This window comes from Pezoporus occidentalis, unplaced genomic scaffold, assembly GCF_034315485.1.
Source record: "Pezoporus occidentalis ecotype Australia unplaced genomic scaffold, CSIRO_AGI_Poc_V1 ctg1190, whole genome shotgun sequence".
Taxonomy (NCBI): domain Eukaryota; kingdom Metazoa; phylum Chordata; class Aves; order Psittaciformes; family Psittacidae; genus Pezoporus; species Pezoporus occidentalis.
In genome coordinates this window covers 1-17,651 of record NW_026912984.1, presented here as the reverse complement: position 1 = coordinate 17,651, position 17,651 = coordinate 1, and the positions used below count along the sequence as shown (strand labels likewise).

The window sequence follows — 17,651 nt, the reverse complement described above, 5'->3', positions numbered from 1 at the left end:
GGTGCTCGAGAACTTCGTGGGCCGGTGAGTACCGGCGGGCACCGTTACCGGCGGCCGGTACCGGCGGGGACGGCGCCGGGGGCCTTTACGCCGCTGGCGTAAGCGCGGCTTCGGGAATCCGGCCGAGCGCAGGGCGCGGCCTGAAGGGGACCGTGCGCCGCCGCTACGCAAAGTGCGCAGCGAGCCGCCGGGGCCGTACGCACTTGGCGTAGCGCGCGGGCAGAGCCGGACCCTTACGCTAACGGCGTAGTAGGGTTATGGTGCGGGCACCGGACCCTTACGCCAATGGCGTGGGTAGGGGCATGGTGCGGGCACCGGACCCTTACGCCAACGGCGTAGGTAGGGGTATGGTGCGGGTACCGGACTCTTACGCTAACAGCGTAGGTAGGGGAATGGTGCGGGTACCGGTGGGGGAACCGGGATGCAGGAGCGGAGCATCCCGCACCGTTCCTGGCCCCCCATCACCGCCGTTAACCCGGGTTAACAGCGTGGAGCCGGCTGATAGCGCCGGGCTGCGGTGGGGCCCTGTGCCCCCGAGATAGGGGCCGAGCCGCAGGGTGACAGCGGGCTGGGCACTGATAACGGGGGCAGCGGAGCTGGTTCCACCCCGCCGAGGTCAGTGGGATCCATGGGGCAAGGAGCTGGATTCCTGCAGCTCCAGGGCTCCTCCGTTCCCATCCCGGATGCTGGAATGGGAACAATAGGCAACTTCCTGTGCTGTCATCCCAGCCTGGCTTGTCACCGCCCTGGCAACACCTTTGCATCCCAAAGAAGCTATTCCAGGCGGGAATTCCATCCCATTCCAGGCTGTTTATATCCTCATGCAGGGGGGGCTTCAGATATCCAAGTTATTCCCCTTCCCTTTGGGAGTTCCTCATCATGGAGGTGCTGGAAAACCGGTCCTGGGGATCCCAACTTTGTTATGGAGCTTTGGGATCTCCCATCCAAAGGCTTTTAAGGTGGGGTTGAGTGGGGATCGGGAGCCCCTTTGAGCATGAGAGGCCCTGGAACACCGACTCCCAGTATCCCAGTGGATGGAGGCAGGATGTGGACATGGGGGTTTTGCTCATTCCCCACCTTCTCCTGCATCCCTGCTGCGAGGAGCCGCAGGGAAGGACGTTATTCCCGCTTGGAATAAACCCCTTTGGAGGGATCTCATTGGGGATTGAGCTCGGAGTCGGCTCCGGTGGCCTGAAGCTTCTGAGCCCCACCAAGGTTGGACCAAGGCAATTCCCTGACCCGGGATAAGGGAGAAGGCCCAAGGAAGAGGCAGGGTTGGGATGAGCTCCCTGGACGCCCCCTCCCTCCCTGGGTTAGGTCATGGAATCATGGAATGCTGCTCTGTCCTCGGAGCGGGATCAACCCCGGGCATTGAGCCCTGACAATGGGGCCCTTGTGGTGGGGAGGCCCTTCCCCCCCCGGGGCCCGAACCTCAATGGGGCTTTATGAGCCCTTCCCATGGCGTTCCCGGTGTTCCCAGGGGGAGATGGGAGAGGGAGCTGCTCCCAGGAGGAGGCTGTTCCCCAGGGATGTTCCCTGTGCTCTTCCTCCTCCTCCTCTGCTGCTGGTGGTGACCTTTGAGCTCTCCAAGGAGCCGCTTCCTGGTGCCGCTCTTCCCAAGCAGGGCATCACGGAACGATGGAGACGCTGCCTGCATCCCACCCGGGTCCATGGGGATAGCAGGAAGCCGGCAGCTCCCATGGGAGCGGAGGGACCAGGCCCGGGGCCTCAGCCACTTCCCTCCCTTGCCCCGTGCCGCTTCCCGCAGGACCTGTCCTCCCGGTTGGGCAGGAAGCTCCCGTCCCGCTTTTCCAGCCCCAGCAACGCCAGGCACGGGCCATTGGCTCCCAACCCATCCCGTGACGTTCCCACCTGGAATCCCCAGCCGGATGGGAGGCGGTCGGGATCCCCGTGACCTGCATCCCTGCGCTGGATGCTAATGGAAGCATCCCCTTTGGCCCTCGCGTCCCTCTCCCAAGGAGCTCGGCATTCCCGTTTCCTGGCAAACAGCATGGCGCTGCTGGGCAGGGCCACCTGCCCATCCCATTCCCACTTCCGTGCGATTCCATCCCGGAATGCTCTGGGCAGCACCGTTTCCTTGGCCCGTCGGGAATGGGGGGGTGGTGGTGGTTATCCCATCCTTTCCCTTCTGAAGTGGGAATATGGAGCTCTCCCAATGGAAGCTGCTTCCCGGGTTCCTGCGGGGAGGCGGGAGCCGCTCTCCTCTCCCTTAGGGAGCAGGGATGTGCTTCCATCCCTCCCCTTTTCCTTAGGGAGGGATGGGGGGGGGGAGCGTGGCCTTGGGAGCAGGGATCCTTCCCCCTCTCCCACCTCCGGCTGCTGGATCCTATGGAGCTGTGGAGCCAGAGGGGAGCCTTGGATCCCAGCTCCTTGCATCCCAATTCCCGCTTTTCCAATTCCTCCTAGGGATTTCCTGCCCCGCGGCTCTGGCATCGTCACCCGGCGGCCCCTCATCCTGCAGCTCATCTTCTCCAAGACAGGTCTGGACCCTGGGACGGGCTTGGATGGGAAGAGGTTGGGATGCCCCCTCCCTGGCGGCATTCCGGTGCCCCCCTGCCCATTCCAGAGGGCTGGAACCGGGCTGCGCTTTCAGGTCCTTCGCCATCCATTCCGGGATGCCAGGCCCTTGGCCGTGTCCTCTCGGGGGCTCCCCGTGGCCACGTTGCCGTTACCCCCGTTGTTCCCATCCCGGTTTTCCCGTTCTTTCCCAGAATACGCCGAATTCCTGCACTGCAAATCCAAGAAATTCACAGATTTCGACGAGGTGCGGCAGGAAATCGAGGCGGAAACCGACCGGGTGACGGGGACCAACAAAGGCATCTCCCCCATCCCCATCAACCTCCGCGTGTACTCCCCGCACGGTGAGCGGCCCTCGGCCCTGCTTCCAGGCGCCGGGAATGGCGGCATTCCCACCTTCCTTCACCGCGGCCTCCTTTCCCGTGCCAGTGTTGAACCTGACCCTCATCGACCTCCCGGGCATCACCAAGGTGCCCGTCGGGGACCAGCCGCAGGACATCGAGTACCAGATCAAGGACATGATCCTGCAGTTCATCAGCAGGGAGAGCAGCCTCATCCTCGCCGTCACGCCGGCCAACATGGATCTGGCCAACTCGGATGCGCTCAAGATGGCCAAGGAAGTCGATCCGCAAGGTAAAAGGGTTGGGGTGGGGGGGGGGATGCATCCTCACGCTCCTGATCCAATGGGATGGAGCAGGGAGCCTCACCGGGGCCTCGTTTTCCATGGGGTCGCATCAGGCTTGAGGACCATCGGCGTCATCACCAAGCTGGATCTCATGGATGAAGGCACGGATGCCAGGGATGTGCTGGAGAACAAGCTGCTTCCTCTCCGGAGAGGTACCACTTTGGGATCCAACCCCCAGGCTCCTCCAGTCAGGGGGAACGTCATGGAATGGGGTTGGGAAGGATCAGTTCCAACCTGCTGGAACGCCGAGGGGCACCTTCCACTGGAGGGGGTCGATGCACACACCTTGGACACTGCCAGGGATGGGGCATCCCAACCTTCTCCCTTCATCCCAGTGTCCCAGCATCCTTGTATCCAACCTGCACTTGTCCTGTCCATGATAAAGATTCCCCATCCTTGGAGTCCCCTTCAGACCCTGCGGCCTCCCCACAGCTTCTCCTGAACCTCCCCAACCAACTCCATCCCCTTCCTCATCCTCTTTTCCATCCCCTTCCATTGCCACCCCCCCCCCCCCCCCCAGCCCCAGATCTGCTTCCCAAAGGGAAGCTCTGGAACGGGACCCACCGTTTCCCATTGCAGGCTACATCGGGGTGGTCAACCGGAGCCAGAAGGACATCGATGGCAAGAAGGACATCAGGGCCGCGCTGGCGGCCGAGCGCAAGTTCTTCCTCTCCCACCCCGCTTACCGGCACATGGCCGACCGCATGGGCACCCCACACCTCCAGAAGGTCCTGAACCAGGTTGGGATGGGCTCCTCCGTGGCGCTGGCAACGGGGCAGGGAGCAGCACCGGCCCTGGGGCTGTCGGTAACGGCCGTTGTCGCGCAGCAATTGACCAACCACATCCGGGAGACGCTGCCTTCCCTACGGAGCAAGCTCCAGAGCCAGCTCCTATCCCTGGAAAAGGAGGTGGAGGAGTACAAGAACTTCCGGCCCGATGATCCCACGCGGAAAACCAAAGCGCTGCTGCAGTAAGGTTCCTCTTAGGGCCCCAGCCGGGTTGGACCCATCCCTTGAAGCCATGGCAACAAAGGGATGCTCCAAAGCCCTTCCAGTGAGGAAACAGGAGAGCTTCCCATAGCGTCATGGAATGGGGTGGGAAGGAGCTCATCCCCCCAGGCTGGGATGGAGCCCATCCCGGCGTCCTCACGCCCTCTTTCCCATAGGATGGTCCAGCAGTTCGGGGTGGACTTTGAGAAGCGGATCGAGGGCTCCGGGGACCAGGTGGACACGCTGGAGCTCTCCGGTGGCGCCAGGATCAACCGCATCTTCCACGAGAGGTTCCCCTTCGAGCTCGTGAAGGTAAATCCCGGCTGGAAGCGCCGGCACGGGCTCGGGAATGGCCTGGGGCTCAACCCCATTCCCTGGGCCTCTTCCTGCTCCTTCAGATGGAGTTTGACGAGAAGGATTTGAGGCGGGAGATCAGCTACGCCATCAAGAACATCCATGGAGTGAGGCAAGTGCGGGAGCAGCCATTCCAAAGGGATTGATGGCGATGGAGCAGGGCTGCTTGGCTCCGATGCCCCAGAGCACTTCGTTCCCATTTCCATGCAGCTCTGCCGTGCCTTCGCGGGGCTGGGCTTAGCGCCTCCATCCCAAGGGATCGCTCCCGATGCCCACTTTTGGTGTCTCCCATAGGACGGGGCTCTTCACCCCGGACCTGGCCTTCGAGGCCATCGTGAAGAAGCAAGTGGTGAAGCTCAAGGAGCCGTGCCTCAAGTGCGTGGACCTCGTCATCCAGGAGCTCATCAACACGGTCCGGCAGTGCACCAGTAAGGTACTGAGCCCATCCCAGCCCCTTCCCGCCCCTGGCATCGGGAATGATCCCCTGGCTCCACCCGGGAGCGCTTGGAATCGAGGCTGCATCACCCCAGCCTCCCACCCTGCCATTGCCCTCCGTATCCATGGATGTTTTCCATCGCCCGGGAGCTGCTGTTTCCATGGATAACATCCAGCTCCTTGGAATGGCCCCAAACCTCGTCCCTCAAGATGCCTTAAACTGGGACAAGCGCCTGGGTTACTGGGAATGGGGCGCATCCAGGCGAGGAGGCGACGGGATCCAAGGGGGTGCGGGCACAGCTTGCTCCCGTGGGCCAGGACAGCGCTTCCCAATGGGATTCCTTCCCTCCATCTCCAGGATGGATGCTCCAGGGATGGGTTGGAATCTGGTGGTGGAGAGGAGCCCACTTCACTTGGGGGTCATTGGTGGGGGGGGGGAACGGGGCACCGCATCCTCCTGGCACCGGGATGCGCATCGGGAATGCCGGCGCATGGGGCGGTGGTGGCAGCACAAGGGCTTGGCTCAGGTGCTCCCAAAGCTCCGTGTCCTCGGCTACGGGCCCACAGAGACTTTTCCTTTCCTTCCTTTTCCTTGGATCTTCTCCCTTTCCTTCCTTTTCCTTGGGTCTTTTCCCTTTCCTTCCTTTTTCCTTGGATCTTTTCCCTTTCCTTCCTTTTCCTTGGGTTTTTTCCCTTTCCTTCCTTTTTCCTTGGATCTTTTCCCTTTCCTTCCTTTTTCCTTGGGTCTTTTCCCTTTCCTTCCTTTTCCTTGGATCTTTTCCCTTTCTTTCCTTTTTCCTTGGGTCTTTTCCCTTTCCTTCCTTTTCCTTGGATCTTTTCCCTTTCTTTCCTTTTCCTTGGATCTTTTCCCTTTCCTTCCTTTTCCTTGGATCTTTTCCCTTTCCTTCCTTTTCCTTGGATCTTTTCCCTTTCCTTCCTTTTTCCTTGGATCTTTTCCCTTTCCTTCCTTTGTCCTTGGATCTTTTCCCTTTCCTTCCTTTGTCCTTGGATCTTTTCCCTTTCCTTCCTTTTTCCTTGGATCTTTTCCCTTTCCTTCCTTTTCCTTGGATCTTTTCCCTTTCCTTCCTTTTCCTTGGGTCTTTTCCCTTTCCTTCCTTTTCCTTGGGTCTTTTCCCTTTCCTTCCTTTTCCTTGGGTCTTTTCCTTCCTTTTCCTTGGGTCTTTTCCCTTTCCTTCCTTTTCCTTGGATCTTTTCCCTTTCCTTCGTTTTCCTTGGGTCTTTTCCCTTTCCTTCCTTTTCCTTGGATCTTTCCCCTTTCCTTCCTTTTCCTTGGATCTTTCCCCTTTCCTTCCTTTTCCTTGGATCTTTTCCCTTTCCTTCCTTTTTCCTTGGATCTTTTCCCTTTCTTTCGTTTTCCTTGGGTCTTTTCCCTTTCCTTCCTTTTCCTTGGATCTTTCCCCTTTCCTTCCTTTTTCCTTGGGTCTTTTCCCTTTCCTTCCTTTTCCTTGGATCTTTCCCCTTTACTTCCTTTTCCTTGGATCTTTTCCCTTTCCTTCCTTTGTCCTTGGATCTTTTCCCTTTCCTTCCTTTTCCTTGGATCTTTTCCCTTTCCTTCCTTTTCCTTGGGTCTTTTCCCTTTCCTTCCTTTTCCTTGGATCTTTCCCCTTTCCTTCCTTTTCCTTGGATCTTTCCCCTTTCCTTCCTTTTCCTTGGATCTTTTCCCTTTCCTTCCTTTTCCTTGGATCTTTTCCCTTTCCTTCCTTTTCCTTGGATCTTTCCCCTTTCCTTCCTTTTCCTTGGATCTTTTCCCTTTCCTTCCTTTTCCTTGGATCTTTCCCCTTTCCTTCCTTTTCCTTGGATCTTTTCCCTTTCCTTCCTTTTTCCTTGGATCTTTTCCCTTTCTTTCGTTTTCCTTGGGTCTTTTCCCTTTCCTTCCTTTTCCTTGGATCTTTCCCCTTTCCTTCCTTTTCCTTGGATCTTTTCCCTTTCCTTCCTTTTCCTTGGGTCTTTTCCCTTTCCTTCCTTTTCCTTGGATCTTTTCCCTTTCCTTCCTTTTCCTTGGATCTTTTCCCTTTCCTTCCTTTTCCTTGGATCTTTTCCCTTCCTTTTCCTTGGATCTTTCCCTTTGCTTTCAGCTCGGCTCCTACCCCAGGTTACGGGAGGAGACGGAACGCATCGTCACCACCCACATCCGGGAGCGGGAGGGCAGGACCAAGGACCAGGTGAGGCCCGGCACCCATCCTGCCGCTTGCCCAAGCTCCCTCTTGGTGCTGGGCCAACTTCCTTCCCCCTCTTCCCAGATCCTGCTGCTCATCGACATCGAGCTCTCCTACATCAACACCAACCACGAGGACTTCATTGGCTTCGCCAAGTGAGTCCATTCCCGGCGGGATACATCCTGAGCTGCTTTAGAAGTGAGGTTCCTGGTGCTGCCCATGCCTCACCCCCCCCCCCCCCCCATCCCATCCATCCCATCCCATCCCAGGGAAACTGCCCCGGGAGCCTCCTGCATCCCGTCAATCCCACAGCGGCCCCTTTGGATGTGGGATGCGGGAGCTCCCATCCCCTTGCTCAGCCCCCCCGCACACTGGGAATTGGAGGGGAGGCGGAATAACTCCTCCTGTCCCAACGGAGCAAAGCATCTCCCATCCTTTGGAGCTCTTCCCAGGATCAGGATCAGGATCAGGAGGGGGGAGCGCTCCTCTTGGCCTTGCCTTGCTTTGGGCCATGGGCGCAGCCCCAATCCATGCATCCGGAAGCATCCGGGGCTCCGGCCTTGGTGTCCCTGGATCCCTGCTGGAGCTGGTCCCCCCTTTTCCCATCTCACGCCGGCTTCCTCTTGTTCTTCTCTTTCTTCCCCCCCTTTTCCGTTGTCTTTCCTCCACAATTCCCTCCTCTCTCTTCCTAATCTCTCCTGTTTTTCCTTGGAACCATCTCCCTCTTCCCTATGGATTCCTCCGACTCTCTTCCCACTCCCCAGCTGTTACACAGAGCAGCACGTCACGACCGGGTGGGTACCTGCTCCTGCAGCATGGCCCTGCTCACTCCATGTGTGTGTCCCGACCCCCCCAGCCCCGATCCCACAGGGATCTTTGGGAAGAGCCGGGGAGCTCCTCCTCCCACATTTCCCATTGGATTTGGATGGGGACTGGAGCTCATCCCATCGGGATGCTACGGCGCAGGGATGGCTTCCACCAAGCGTGCTGTGCATCCCCCCCCTTCCCGTATCCCAAGGTTTGAGGGCCGGAATTCCCTGCCTTTGGAAGTGGGGAGAGGAGGCAGGAAAGGGCCCCCCTCTTTTGTGCTTGTAACTGCTGCTCCGTGGGGAATGCCGGCGTTATCCTAACTGTTCCTCCCGGATTTTGTCCCCCCGCTCCCGACTTAACGGTTCCATCCCGCACCTTTGGTTGCTCAGGAGAGACAGGTAGCTTCCCCTCCGGTGCTCGTTTTCCAACTGGGAAGGGAACTGGGAATTGCTGGAGACCAGGAAGCCTTACTGGTGCTGGGCCTTGCGGTGGAAGGGGCTGCGGCAGGAATCTCCCTTGGGAATGGGAGATTCTCTTCTGGTTGCATTGCACGCAACGGGCTTCCCCTTCGGACTCGGCTCTTCCTTACGGCATTCCGGCTGGGAATACGCGGTCCAGGGGGGGCTTGGCTTTGATCCCCCCCCCCCCCTTAAGGCTCCTTCTTCTCTTGCCCGCAGCGCCCAGCAGCGGAACACCCAGGCCAACAAGAAAAGGGCCATTCCCAACCAGGTACGGATCCCTCGGGAAGCGGGAGCCCCGCTCCTCCCTCACCCCCTTCCTTAGGGAATCGTGGGGATGGAGACGGCGGGGGTGGGGGGAACAGTGGCTCCCAGCTCCGGGCTGGGAATGCCAGGAATGTGGTGGGACATTAACACTGCAATGATCATTAATGGCATGTCCCTGGTTTTCTTTTGCTGTTTTCCTGCGTTTTTGTGCTCTTCCCTCCATCCTTCCCGTTTTTTCCTTCACTTTTCCATCTCCTTTTCCCACTTTTTCTTTGCCTCCCCCCCCCCCCCGTTTAATTTTGTGCCCTAAAGGGGGAGATACTGGTAAGTACCCACATAGCAATGGTAGAGACCCCGGTGGCGGCCGTTCTTCCTGCCGGGAAAACCTCTTCCCAATCCCAAAGGACGCCTCCCAGCTCCCCGGGATTGAGCACGGGGCGGACGGGATAACCCCATGGTCTGATCCCGGAGCTGGGAATTCCCTCATGCCCACAGCCAAGGGGCTTGGAAAGGTGGAAGCCGAAGGGGGGAGCGGGGGGGGGGGTTATCCATGAGATTCCATAGGCAGCCATGGGAGAGGCTCTGCTGCCGCGTGCTCATCCCAGGGAGTTCCTTCCCTATGGAAAAGGGATACCCTTGGAGCCGGCCTCTGAGGAGATGGAAGTGTCCGAGAGGGAAAACCGATCCCCAAATCCATCCAGTTTGGGTGTTCCGGCTCCGGAATCACTGGGCAGGGGTTGCTCAGGAGCCTGGATCAATCCCTAGGGAAGGGAACTGGGAAAACCGGGATCCGGCACCCATCCCGCTCCTCCCGGAAGGCTTTGCCGTTGGAGCCCATGGTGGGGTGGCTGGGAGGGCTCCGGGCCCAATTCCCGGCTCTTCGGACGCTTCCATTTCCTCCTGGCCCCATCCCCATGTTTTTCCCAATGCAGAGGGGCCCCCAGGCCCCAGATCCAGGCGATGGGAAGGGGGAGATGGGATAATTGGGCATTCCAGGGCTCCCCTTGGAGCCACTCCCGGGCACGTTGCCCCATCCCCATCCCGTTGGAGAAATCCCTGATGCCAGTTGGTGTTAAAGGAATGTGCTGCCCCCTCCCTCCATCCCTGACCCCTCCCTCCATCCCTGCCCCCTTCCCGCATCCCTGCTCCCGCATCCCTGCTCCCTTCCCGCATCCCTGCTCCCTCCATCCCTGCCCCCTTCCCGCATCCCTGCTCCTGCATCCCTGCCCCTTCCCTCCATCCCTGCCCCCTTCCCTCCATCCCTGCCCCCTCCCTCCATCCCTGCCCCCTCCCTCCATCCCTGCCCCCTCCCTCCCTCCCTGCCCCCTTCCCTCCATCCCTGCCCCCTTCCCGCATCCCTGCCCCCTTCCCGCATCCCTGCCCCCTTCCCGCATCCCTGCCCCCTTCCCGCATCCCTGCTCCCTTCCCGCATCCCTGCTCCCTCCATCCCTGCCCCCTTCCCGCATCCCTGCTCCCCCCCATCCCTGCTCCCCCCATCCCTGCTCCCCCCCATCCCTGCTCCCGCATCCCTGCTCCCTTCCCGCATCCCTGCTCCCTTCCCGCATCCCTGCCCCCTTCCCGCATCCCTGCTCCCTTCCCGCATCCCTGCCCCCTTCCCGCATCCCTGCCCCCTTCCCGCATCCCTGCCCCCTTCCCGCATCCCTGCTCCCTTCCCTCCATCCCTGCCCCCTTCCCGCATCCCTGCTCCCGCATCCCTGCCCCCTTCCCGCATCCCTGCCCCCTTCCCGCATCCCTGCCCCCTTCCCGCATCCCTGCCCCCTTCCCGCATCCCTGCTCCCTTCCCGCATCCCTGCTCCCCCCGTCCCTGCTCCCCCCGTCCCTGCTCCCCCCGTCCCTGCTCCCCCCGTCCCTGCTCCCGCTGTCCCTGCTCCCCTGTCCCTGCTCCGCCCGTCCCTCCTGCCCCCTTCCCGCATCCCTGCTCCCTTCCCGCATCCCTGCCCCCTTCCCGCATCCCCGCTCCCCCCCATCCCTGCTCCCCCCCATCCCTGCTCCCCCCATCCCTGCTCCCCCCCATCCCTGCTCCCCCCATCCCCGCTCCCCCCATCCCCGCTCCCCCCATCCCCGCTCCCCCCATCCCCGCTCCCCCCATCCCCGCTCCCCCCATCCCCGCTCCCCCCATCCCCGCTCCCCCCATCCCCGCTTCCCCCATCCCCGCTTCCCCCATCCCTGCTCCCCCCATCCCTGCTCCCCCCATCCCTGCTCCCCCCCATCCCTGCTCCCCCCATCCCTGCTCCCTTCCCGCATCCCAGCTCCATCCCATTCCTGGATCCTTTAAAACCAGACTCGGTTCAGCACAAGGTGATCCCTTCACTTGAAGGTGGAATTCCCGGGCTCCTCCTTCCCCTCTCCACAACATTCCCATTATCCCAGGCTCCATGCCTGGAGTGGGGGGCTCAGATCCGCCCCCCTCCCCATTACTAACCTGTGTGTGGTACTAACCTGAGCTCAAGCATCCCATAACTCGGGACAGGGACTGGGAACATGGATTTGAATGGGGGGGGGAGGGGGTCGGTGCCATTCCCGACTTGGCTGGAATCTCTCCTGGAATTCCAGGATGCCGGCATCTCTCCCATGGGTTTTGCCGGTGCAGAGGGGTGATGGCGAGAAGAGGGAGAGCCACGGCTCCGAGTCCCCTTCCCTCCATCCCATGGCTCCCAGCCCCATGGGATCCATGGAAAACTCCCGGCAGAGGCAGTGCTGTTGCCTTGGGAATGCCGGGATGCTCCTTGGTGCTCCCTGCAGCTTCCTTCTCCCCCCCCCTGCCCTGGGATCCCGGTTGGGATAGGGCCTGGAATGCTCCCTCATGCTTCCCATCCCCTGCTCATGGGAGTTGCCATGGATGCAGGATAACAGCTCCCTGGTGGGATGTGCTTTGGGAACGAAGGTTGGGGCTTCCCTGCAGGATCCAGGCGGGCTCGGGAGCACTTTTCCATGTGGGAATGCTGTGCAGGAGCCTGTAACCATTCCTTCCTTCCCCCCCCCACTGCATCCTGTGCCTGCAGGTGATCCGTAGGGGCTGGCTCACCATCAACAACATCAGCATCATGAAGGGAGGATCCAAGGAATACTGGTTCGTGCTGACGGCGGAATCCTTATCCTGGTACAAGGATGAGGAGGTGCGTGCCGGGAAGGATGGGTTTTGGGAAGGGGGGGCCGGGGAGATCCCATGGGATCAGCTGCATCCTGCCTCTTCCAGGGTCCGGGGGGGGCACTGTGGCTCCCATCAAGAGGGATCCAGGGCTCCCTGTGTCCCCATCCTTCCCCACCCCGGCTGGGATGGATGCCGGTTGGTGGAAATCCGGGATCCAAGGGAAAAGCCCATCTCTGCCCCCATGGGTGCGTTGTCACCCTGCCATTCCCTGCGGGAAGGCCACCGTGTCCTGCACAGTTCCCTTGGGATTGAAATCCCTGCACCAGGATCCAGCCGGGGGGGAAAGGTCTGGAAACCACCAGGCACTGACACCCCATGAGGGCACAGGGAATGAGCCCCATTCCCTCCATCCCGGGCTTTTGGTGTGCCAGGAGCCCGCTGCTCCCCCAGGATCCCTTTATCCCATGGGATTTGCTGCCTCAGCCCTTGGGTACCACCACACCAGCCCATGGAGATGGAAACAGCCTTTATTTCCTGGGAGCCAGATTTGAGCCTCTTTTCCCTTTATACCCCCCACCATTCCCTATGGAAATCCACTTCCTAAAGGAGAAGGGAATGTGTTGAGGTGGTGGAGCCGGAATAACCCCCCCATTCCAGCTCTAATGAGCACCAGCCCTGGGATGGATGAGGCTCTGTGGGGCTCTGCCGACCCGGATCCCATCCAGCGCCTGGCTCCTTCTCCCCCCCCATCCCACCTCATCCCAGCTCCACGAACGGAGCAAAATCCATTGGATTTGCCTCCAAAAAGGAGGGATTTGGGATGTGTCCGTGTCGTGTCCCCCCCCCAATTCCATTGCTTACCTGGGTACCGGTGATGCCGCAAGGCCGGATCCGATCTAACCAATGTGCAGACTACTGTACAACGGGGAAGCATCCTGAACAGGTAGTCTGAACACTGGGCAGGCCGGGCCGGAATTCCAGCTGGGATTTGGGATCCGTTTGCCTTCATCCCGGCTCCGTTCCTTCCCCCTTTCCCGGCGGCGGCCGCTTTGTCTCCCTTCTGACGTGGCACAGTCCTCGTGCAGCCCAATCCAGGCTGGGGAAGGAGAATTCCAGCCCCTTCCCTTCCCTTCCTTTGGATTTGGGGCAGGAAATGGGGCGGTGCCGGGGGCCCCTCGGTGCCTCCGCTCCACATCTGGCGCCGGGCTCCTTCCTAACCCGTTCCAGATGTGCCGCATCCCAGCTCCAGCCCCATCCCGGGCTCCTGGGGGAGCGCGAGGCACCGCATCCCGTCCGAGGGAAGGCGGGATCCGGGCAGGGATTCGGGGGCTGTGATCCAGCTCCATCCCAAGCATCCCGAAAGTGCCTGTTCCCGATGGGAAATGAAGGAAGGGGCTGCTCCGAGGGTCGGGATTTCATACCCCCCCCCCCATTCCCATTCCCATCTTTCTTTCCCAGGAGAAGGAGAAGAAATACATGTTGCCTCTGGATAACTTGAAAATCCGGGATGTGGAGAAGGGCTTCATGTCCAACAAGCACGTCTTCGCCATCTTCAACACGGAGCAGAGGTAGGGGGGCAGGCGGCTGGAATCCCGCCGGGAATGCCGGGATGATGCTCCCGCTCGCTCCTTGCTCCCCAGGAACGTGTACAAGGACCTCCGTCAGATCGAGCTGGCCTGTGATTCCCAGGAGGACGTGGACAGCTGGAAAGCCTCCTTCCTCCGCGCCGGAGTTTATCCGGAGAAAGACCAAGTAAATGCCCCTTTTCCGGGTGGGATGAGGCATCCCAGAGCTGGGAGCACCCCCACACCCCCCCCAGGGGATGCAGATCCTGGTGTTCCCAAGGTGGGGTTTGGATAACCCCATGGGATCACCCCAAGAGGCCCCGTGGTAGCGCGTGCTTCCCGTGGGATAACGGCATCCGTGTGGGATGGGAATGGGGGGGGGGGGGGGATGGTTCCGGGGGCTGATCCCGGTTTTCCCTGCGCAGACGGAGCCGGAGGACGGCGCTCAGGAGAACACGTTTTCCATGGATCCCCAGCTGGAGCGGCAGGTGGAGACCATCCGCAACCTCGTGGATTCCTACGTGGGCATCATCAACAAATCCATCCGGGATCTCATGCCAAAGACCATCATGCACCTCATGATCAACAACGTGAGCGGGGGGGGCAGCCCGGAATTCCCTCCCTTAGCTGCACGGAGGGGAGAGCTGGGAGCAGCGCTGGGATGCGGGCATGGAATGAGGGAATGGGGTTTGGTGGGATGTGGGATGCTTGGAGCAACCTCCTCTTGGGATGCTGTCCCTACCCATAGCCAGGGGTGGGAACCTGCATCCCCATCCCACTGCCCCCATTCCCTCCTTCCATGCCCGTATCCCATCTCCAGACCTGGGAGCAGCTCTGGGATACGGGCATGGAATGAGGGAATGGGGTTTGGTGGGACATGGGATGCGCCATCCCTCAAGGTGAGCTTGGAGCAGCCCCCTCTAGGGATGCTGTCCCTACCCATAGCCAGGGCTGGGAACCTGCATCCCGATCCCACTGCCCTCAATCCATGCCCATATCCCATCTCCAGACCTGGGAGCAGCTCTGGGATACGGGCATGGAATCAGGGAAGGGGATTTGGTGGGACATGGGATGCGCGAGCTTGGAGCAACTTCCTCTAGTGGTGCTATTGGTCCCCATAGCCAGGGGTGGGAACCTGCATCCTGATCCCACCAAATCCCATTCCCTCCTTCCCTGCCTGTATCCCAGAGCTGCTCCCAGGTCTGGAGATGGGAATACGGGCATGGAATGAAGGAATGGGATTTGGTGGGACATGGGATGCACGAGCTTGGAGCAGCCTCCTCTAGGGATGCTGTCGGTACCCATAGCCAGGGGTGGGACCCCGCATCCCGATCCCACCAAATCCCATTCCCTCCTTCCCTGCCCGTATCCCAGAGCTGCTCCCAGGTCTGGAGATGGGATACGGGCATGGAATGAAGGAATGGGGTTTGGTGGGACATGGGATGCGTGCGCTCGGAGCAACCTCCTCTAGGGATGCTATCGGTCCCCATAGCCAGGGGTGGGACCCCGCATCCCGATCCCACCAAATCCCATTCTATCCTTCCCTGCCTGTATCCCAGAGCTGCTCCCAGGTCTGGAGATGGGATATGGGCATGGAATGAGGGAATGGGGTTTGGTGGGACATGGGATAGAGCAACCTCCTCTAGGGATGCTGTCGCTACCCATAGCCAGGGGTGGGACCACACATCCCGATCCCACCAAATCCCATTTCCTCCTTCCCTGCCTGTATCCCAGAGCTGCTCCCAGGTCTGGAGATGGGATACGGGCGTGGAATGAGGGAATGGGGTTTGGTGGGACGTGGGATGCACGAGCTTGGAGCAGCCTCCTCTAGGGATGCTGTCGCTACCCATAGCCAGGGGTGGGAACCTGCATCCTGATACCACCAAATCCCATTCCCTCCTTCCCTGCCCGTATCCCAGAGCTGCTCCCAGGTCTGGAGATGGGATACAGGCATGGAATGAGGGAATGGGGTTTGGTGGGACTGGGAGCAACCTCCTCTAGCTAGCCAGGGGTGGGACCCCTGTATCCCAGAGCTGCTCCCAGGTCTGGAGATGGGATACGGGCGTGGAATGAGGGAATGGGGTTTGGTGGGACATGGGATGGAGCAACCTCCTCTAGGGATGCTATTGGTCCCCATAGCCAGGGGTGGGACCCCGCATCCCAATCCCACCAAATCCCATTCCCTCCTTCCCTGCCTGTATCCCAGAGCTGCTCCCAGGTCTGGAGATGGGATACGGGCATGGAATGAGGGAATGGGGTTTGGTGGGACATGGGATGGAGCAACCTCCTCTAGGGATGCTATCGGTCCCCATAGCCAGGGGTGGGACCCTGCATCCCGACTCCCATCCTCCCGTATCCCAGAGCTGCTCCCAGGTCTGGAGATGGGAATACGGGCATGGAATGAAGGAATGGGGTTTGGTGGGACATGGAATGCGTGCGCTCGGAGCAACCTCCTCTAGGGATGCTATCGGTCCTCATAGCCAGGGGTGGGACCCCGCATCCCAATCCCACCAAATCCCATTCCCTCCTTCCCTGCCTGTATCCCAGAGCTGCTCCCAGGTCTGGAGATGGGAATACGGGCATGGAATGAGGGAATGGGGTTTGGTGGGACATGGGATGGAGCAACCTCCTCTAGGGATGCTATCGGTCCTCATAGCCAGGGGTGGGACCCCGCATCCCGATCCCACCAAATCCCATTCTATCCTTCCCTGCCTGTATCCCAGAGCTGCTCCCAGGTCTGGAGATGGGATACGGGCATGGAATGAGGGAATGGGGTTTGGTGGGACATGGAATGCGTGCGCTCGGAGCAACCTCCTCTAGGGATGTTATTGGTCCCCATAGCTAGGGGTGGGACCCCGCATCCCGATCCCACCAAATCCCATTCCCTCCTTCCCTGCCTGTATCCCAGAGCTGCTCCCAGGTCTGGAGATGGGAATACGGGCATGGAATGAAGGAATGGGATTTGGTGGGACGTGGGATGCACGAGCTTGGAGCAGCCTCCTCTAGTGATGCTATCGGTCCCCATAGCCAGGGGTGGGACCCCGCATCCCGATCCCACCAAATCCCATTCCCTCCTTCCCTGCCCGTATCCCAGAGCTGCTCCCAGGTCTGGAGATGGGATACAGGCATGGAATGAGGGAATGGGGTTTGGTGGGACATGGAATGCGTGTGCTCGGAGCAACCTCCTCTAGGGATGTTATCGGTCCCCATAGCCAGGGGTGGGACCCCGCATCCCGATCCCACCAAATCCCATTCCCTCCTTCCCTGCCTGTATCCCAGAGCTGCTCCCAGGTCTGGAGATTGGATACGGGCATGGAATCAGGGAATGGGGTTTGGTGGGACATGGAATGCGTGTGCTCGGAGCAACCTCCTCTAGGGATGCTATCGGTCCCCATAGCCAGGGGTGGGACCCAGCATCCCAATCCCACCAAATCCCATTCCCTCCTTCCCTGCCCGTATCCCAGAGCTGCTCCCAGGTCTGGAGATGGGAATACGGGCATGGAATGAAGGAATGGGGTTTGGTGGGACATGGGATGGAGCAACCTCCTCTAGGGATGCTATCGGTCCCCATAGCCAGGGGTGGGACCCCGCATCCCGATCCCACCAAATCCCATTCCCTCCTTCCCTGCCCGTCTCCCATCTCCAGACCAAGGACTTCATCCACTCCGAGCTCCTGGCCTACCTTTACTCCTCGGCCGACCAGAGCAGCCTCATGGAGGAGTCGGCGGAGCAGGCGCAGCGCCGCGACGAGATGCTCCGCATGTACCACGCGCTCAAGGAGGCGCTGCACATCATCGGCGACATCAGCACCAGCACCGTGTCCACCCCCGTGCCCCCCCCCGTCGATGATACCTGGCTCCAGAGCGGCCCCTCCGCCCACAGGTCTGCTCCCGTTCCCTGCACCGTTCCCTATGGGAATGCCGGGCTCCCAGCGGGCTCCCAGCATCTCCCTCTTGTCTCTTCTCCGCAGCCCCCCGCCCCAGCGCCGCCCCTCCAGCATCCTGCCCCCGGGCCGGCCCCCGGCCGTGCGGGGCCCCACGCCGGGGCCTCCGCTCATCCCTATCCCTGCCGGGGCTCTTTCCACTCCTTCCTCTTCTTCCTCATCCTCCTCCTCCTCCTCGGCCGCCCCCCCCATCCCATCCCGCCCCGGACCCCAGCTCCTCTTCGCTGCCAACAACGACCCCTTCTCGGCGCCGCCGCAGATCCCGCTGCGCCCGGCCCGCATCCCGCCTGGAATCCCGCCCGGCGTGCCCAGGTAAGA

At 60.7% G+C, this 17,651-nt stretch overlaps 2 protein-coding genes across 2 annotated transcripts; both read left to right on the top strand.

Annotated features, from left to right (window-relative positions):
* Window positions 1-4: 4 nt before the first annotated feature.
* DNM2 (dynamin 2) lies at window positions 5-17,649 on the top strand (the record flags this gene model as incomplete). Its single annotated transcript, XM_062605278.1, has 20 exons — window positions 5-24; window positions 2,428-2,501; window positions 2,733-2,882; window positions 2,968-3,171; window positions 3,277-3,375; window positions 3,803-3,963; window positions 4,051-4,193; window positions 4,389-4,524; window positions 4,611-4,678; window positions 4,861-4,999; window positions 7,098-7,184; window positions 7,263-7,333; window positions 8,666-8,717; window positions 9,026-9,037; window positions 11,737-11,850; window positions 13,284-13,393; window positions 13,466-13,577; window positions 13,816-13,980; window positions 17,037-17,272; window positions 17,361-17,649. Coding segments are annotated over 20 exons (2,442 nt in total), but the record flags the coding sequence as incomplete, so codon positions are not given.
* On the top strand, window positions 9,284-11,426 carry LOC134156864 (uncharacterized). The gene is made up of 3 exons (XM_062605266.1): window positions 9,284-9,378; window positions 10,241-10,397; window positions 10,937-11,426. Exons 1-3 carry the CDS (start codon window positions 9,284-9,286, stop codon window positions 11,153-11,155), a joined length of 471 nt encoding a protein of 156 aa, XP_062461250.1. The 3' UTR covers window positions 11,156-11,426.
* Window positions 17,650-17,651: the final 2 nt, after the last annotated feature.

Bases quoted from the DNA above. Each gene is read 5' to 3' on its own strand.
- LOC134156864 (XM_062605266.1), top strand. From the start codon at position 9,284: ATGGGAGAGGCTCTGCTGCCGCGTGCTCATCCCAGGGAGTTCCTTCCC. The intron at 9,379-10,240 runs GTCCGAGAGGGA...CTGCTCCCGCAT, and splicing joins GCCTCTGAGGAGATGGAAGT to CCCTGCTCCCTTCCCGCATC. The intron at 10,398-10,936 runs GCCCCCTTCCCG...CCATCCCTGCTC, and splicing joins GCTCCCTTCCCTCCATCCCT to CCCCCCATCCCTGCTCCCCC.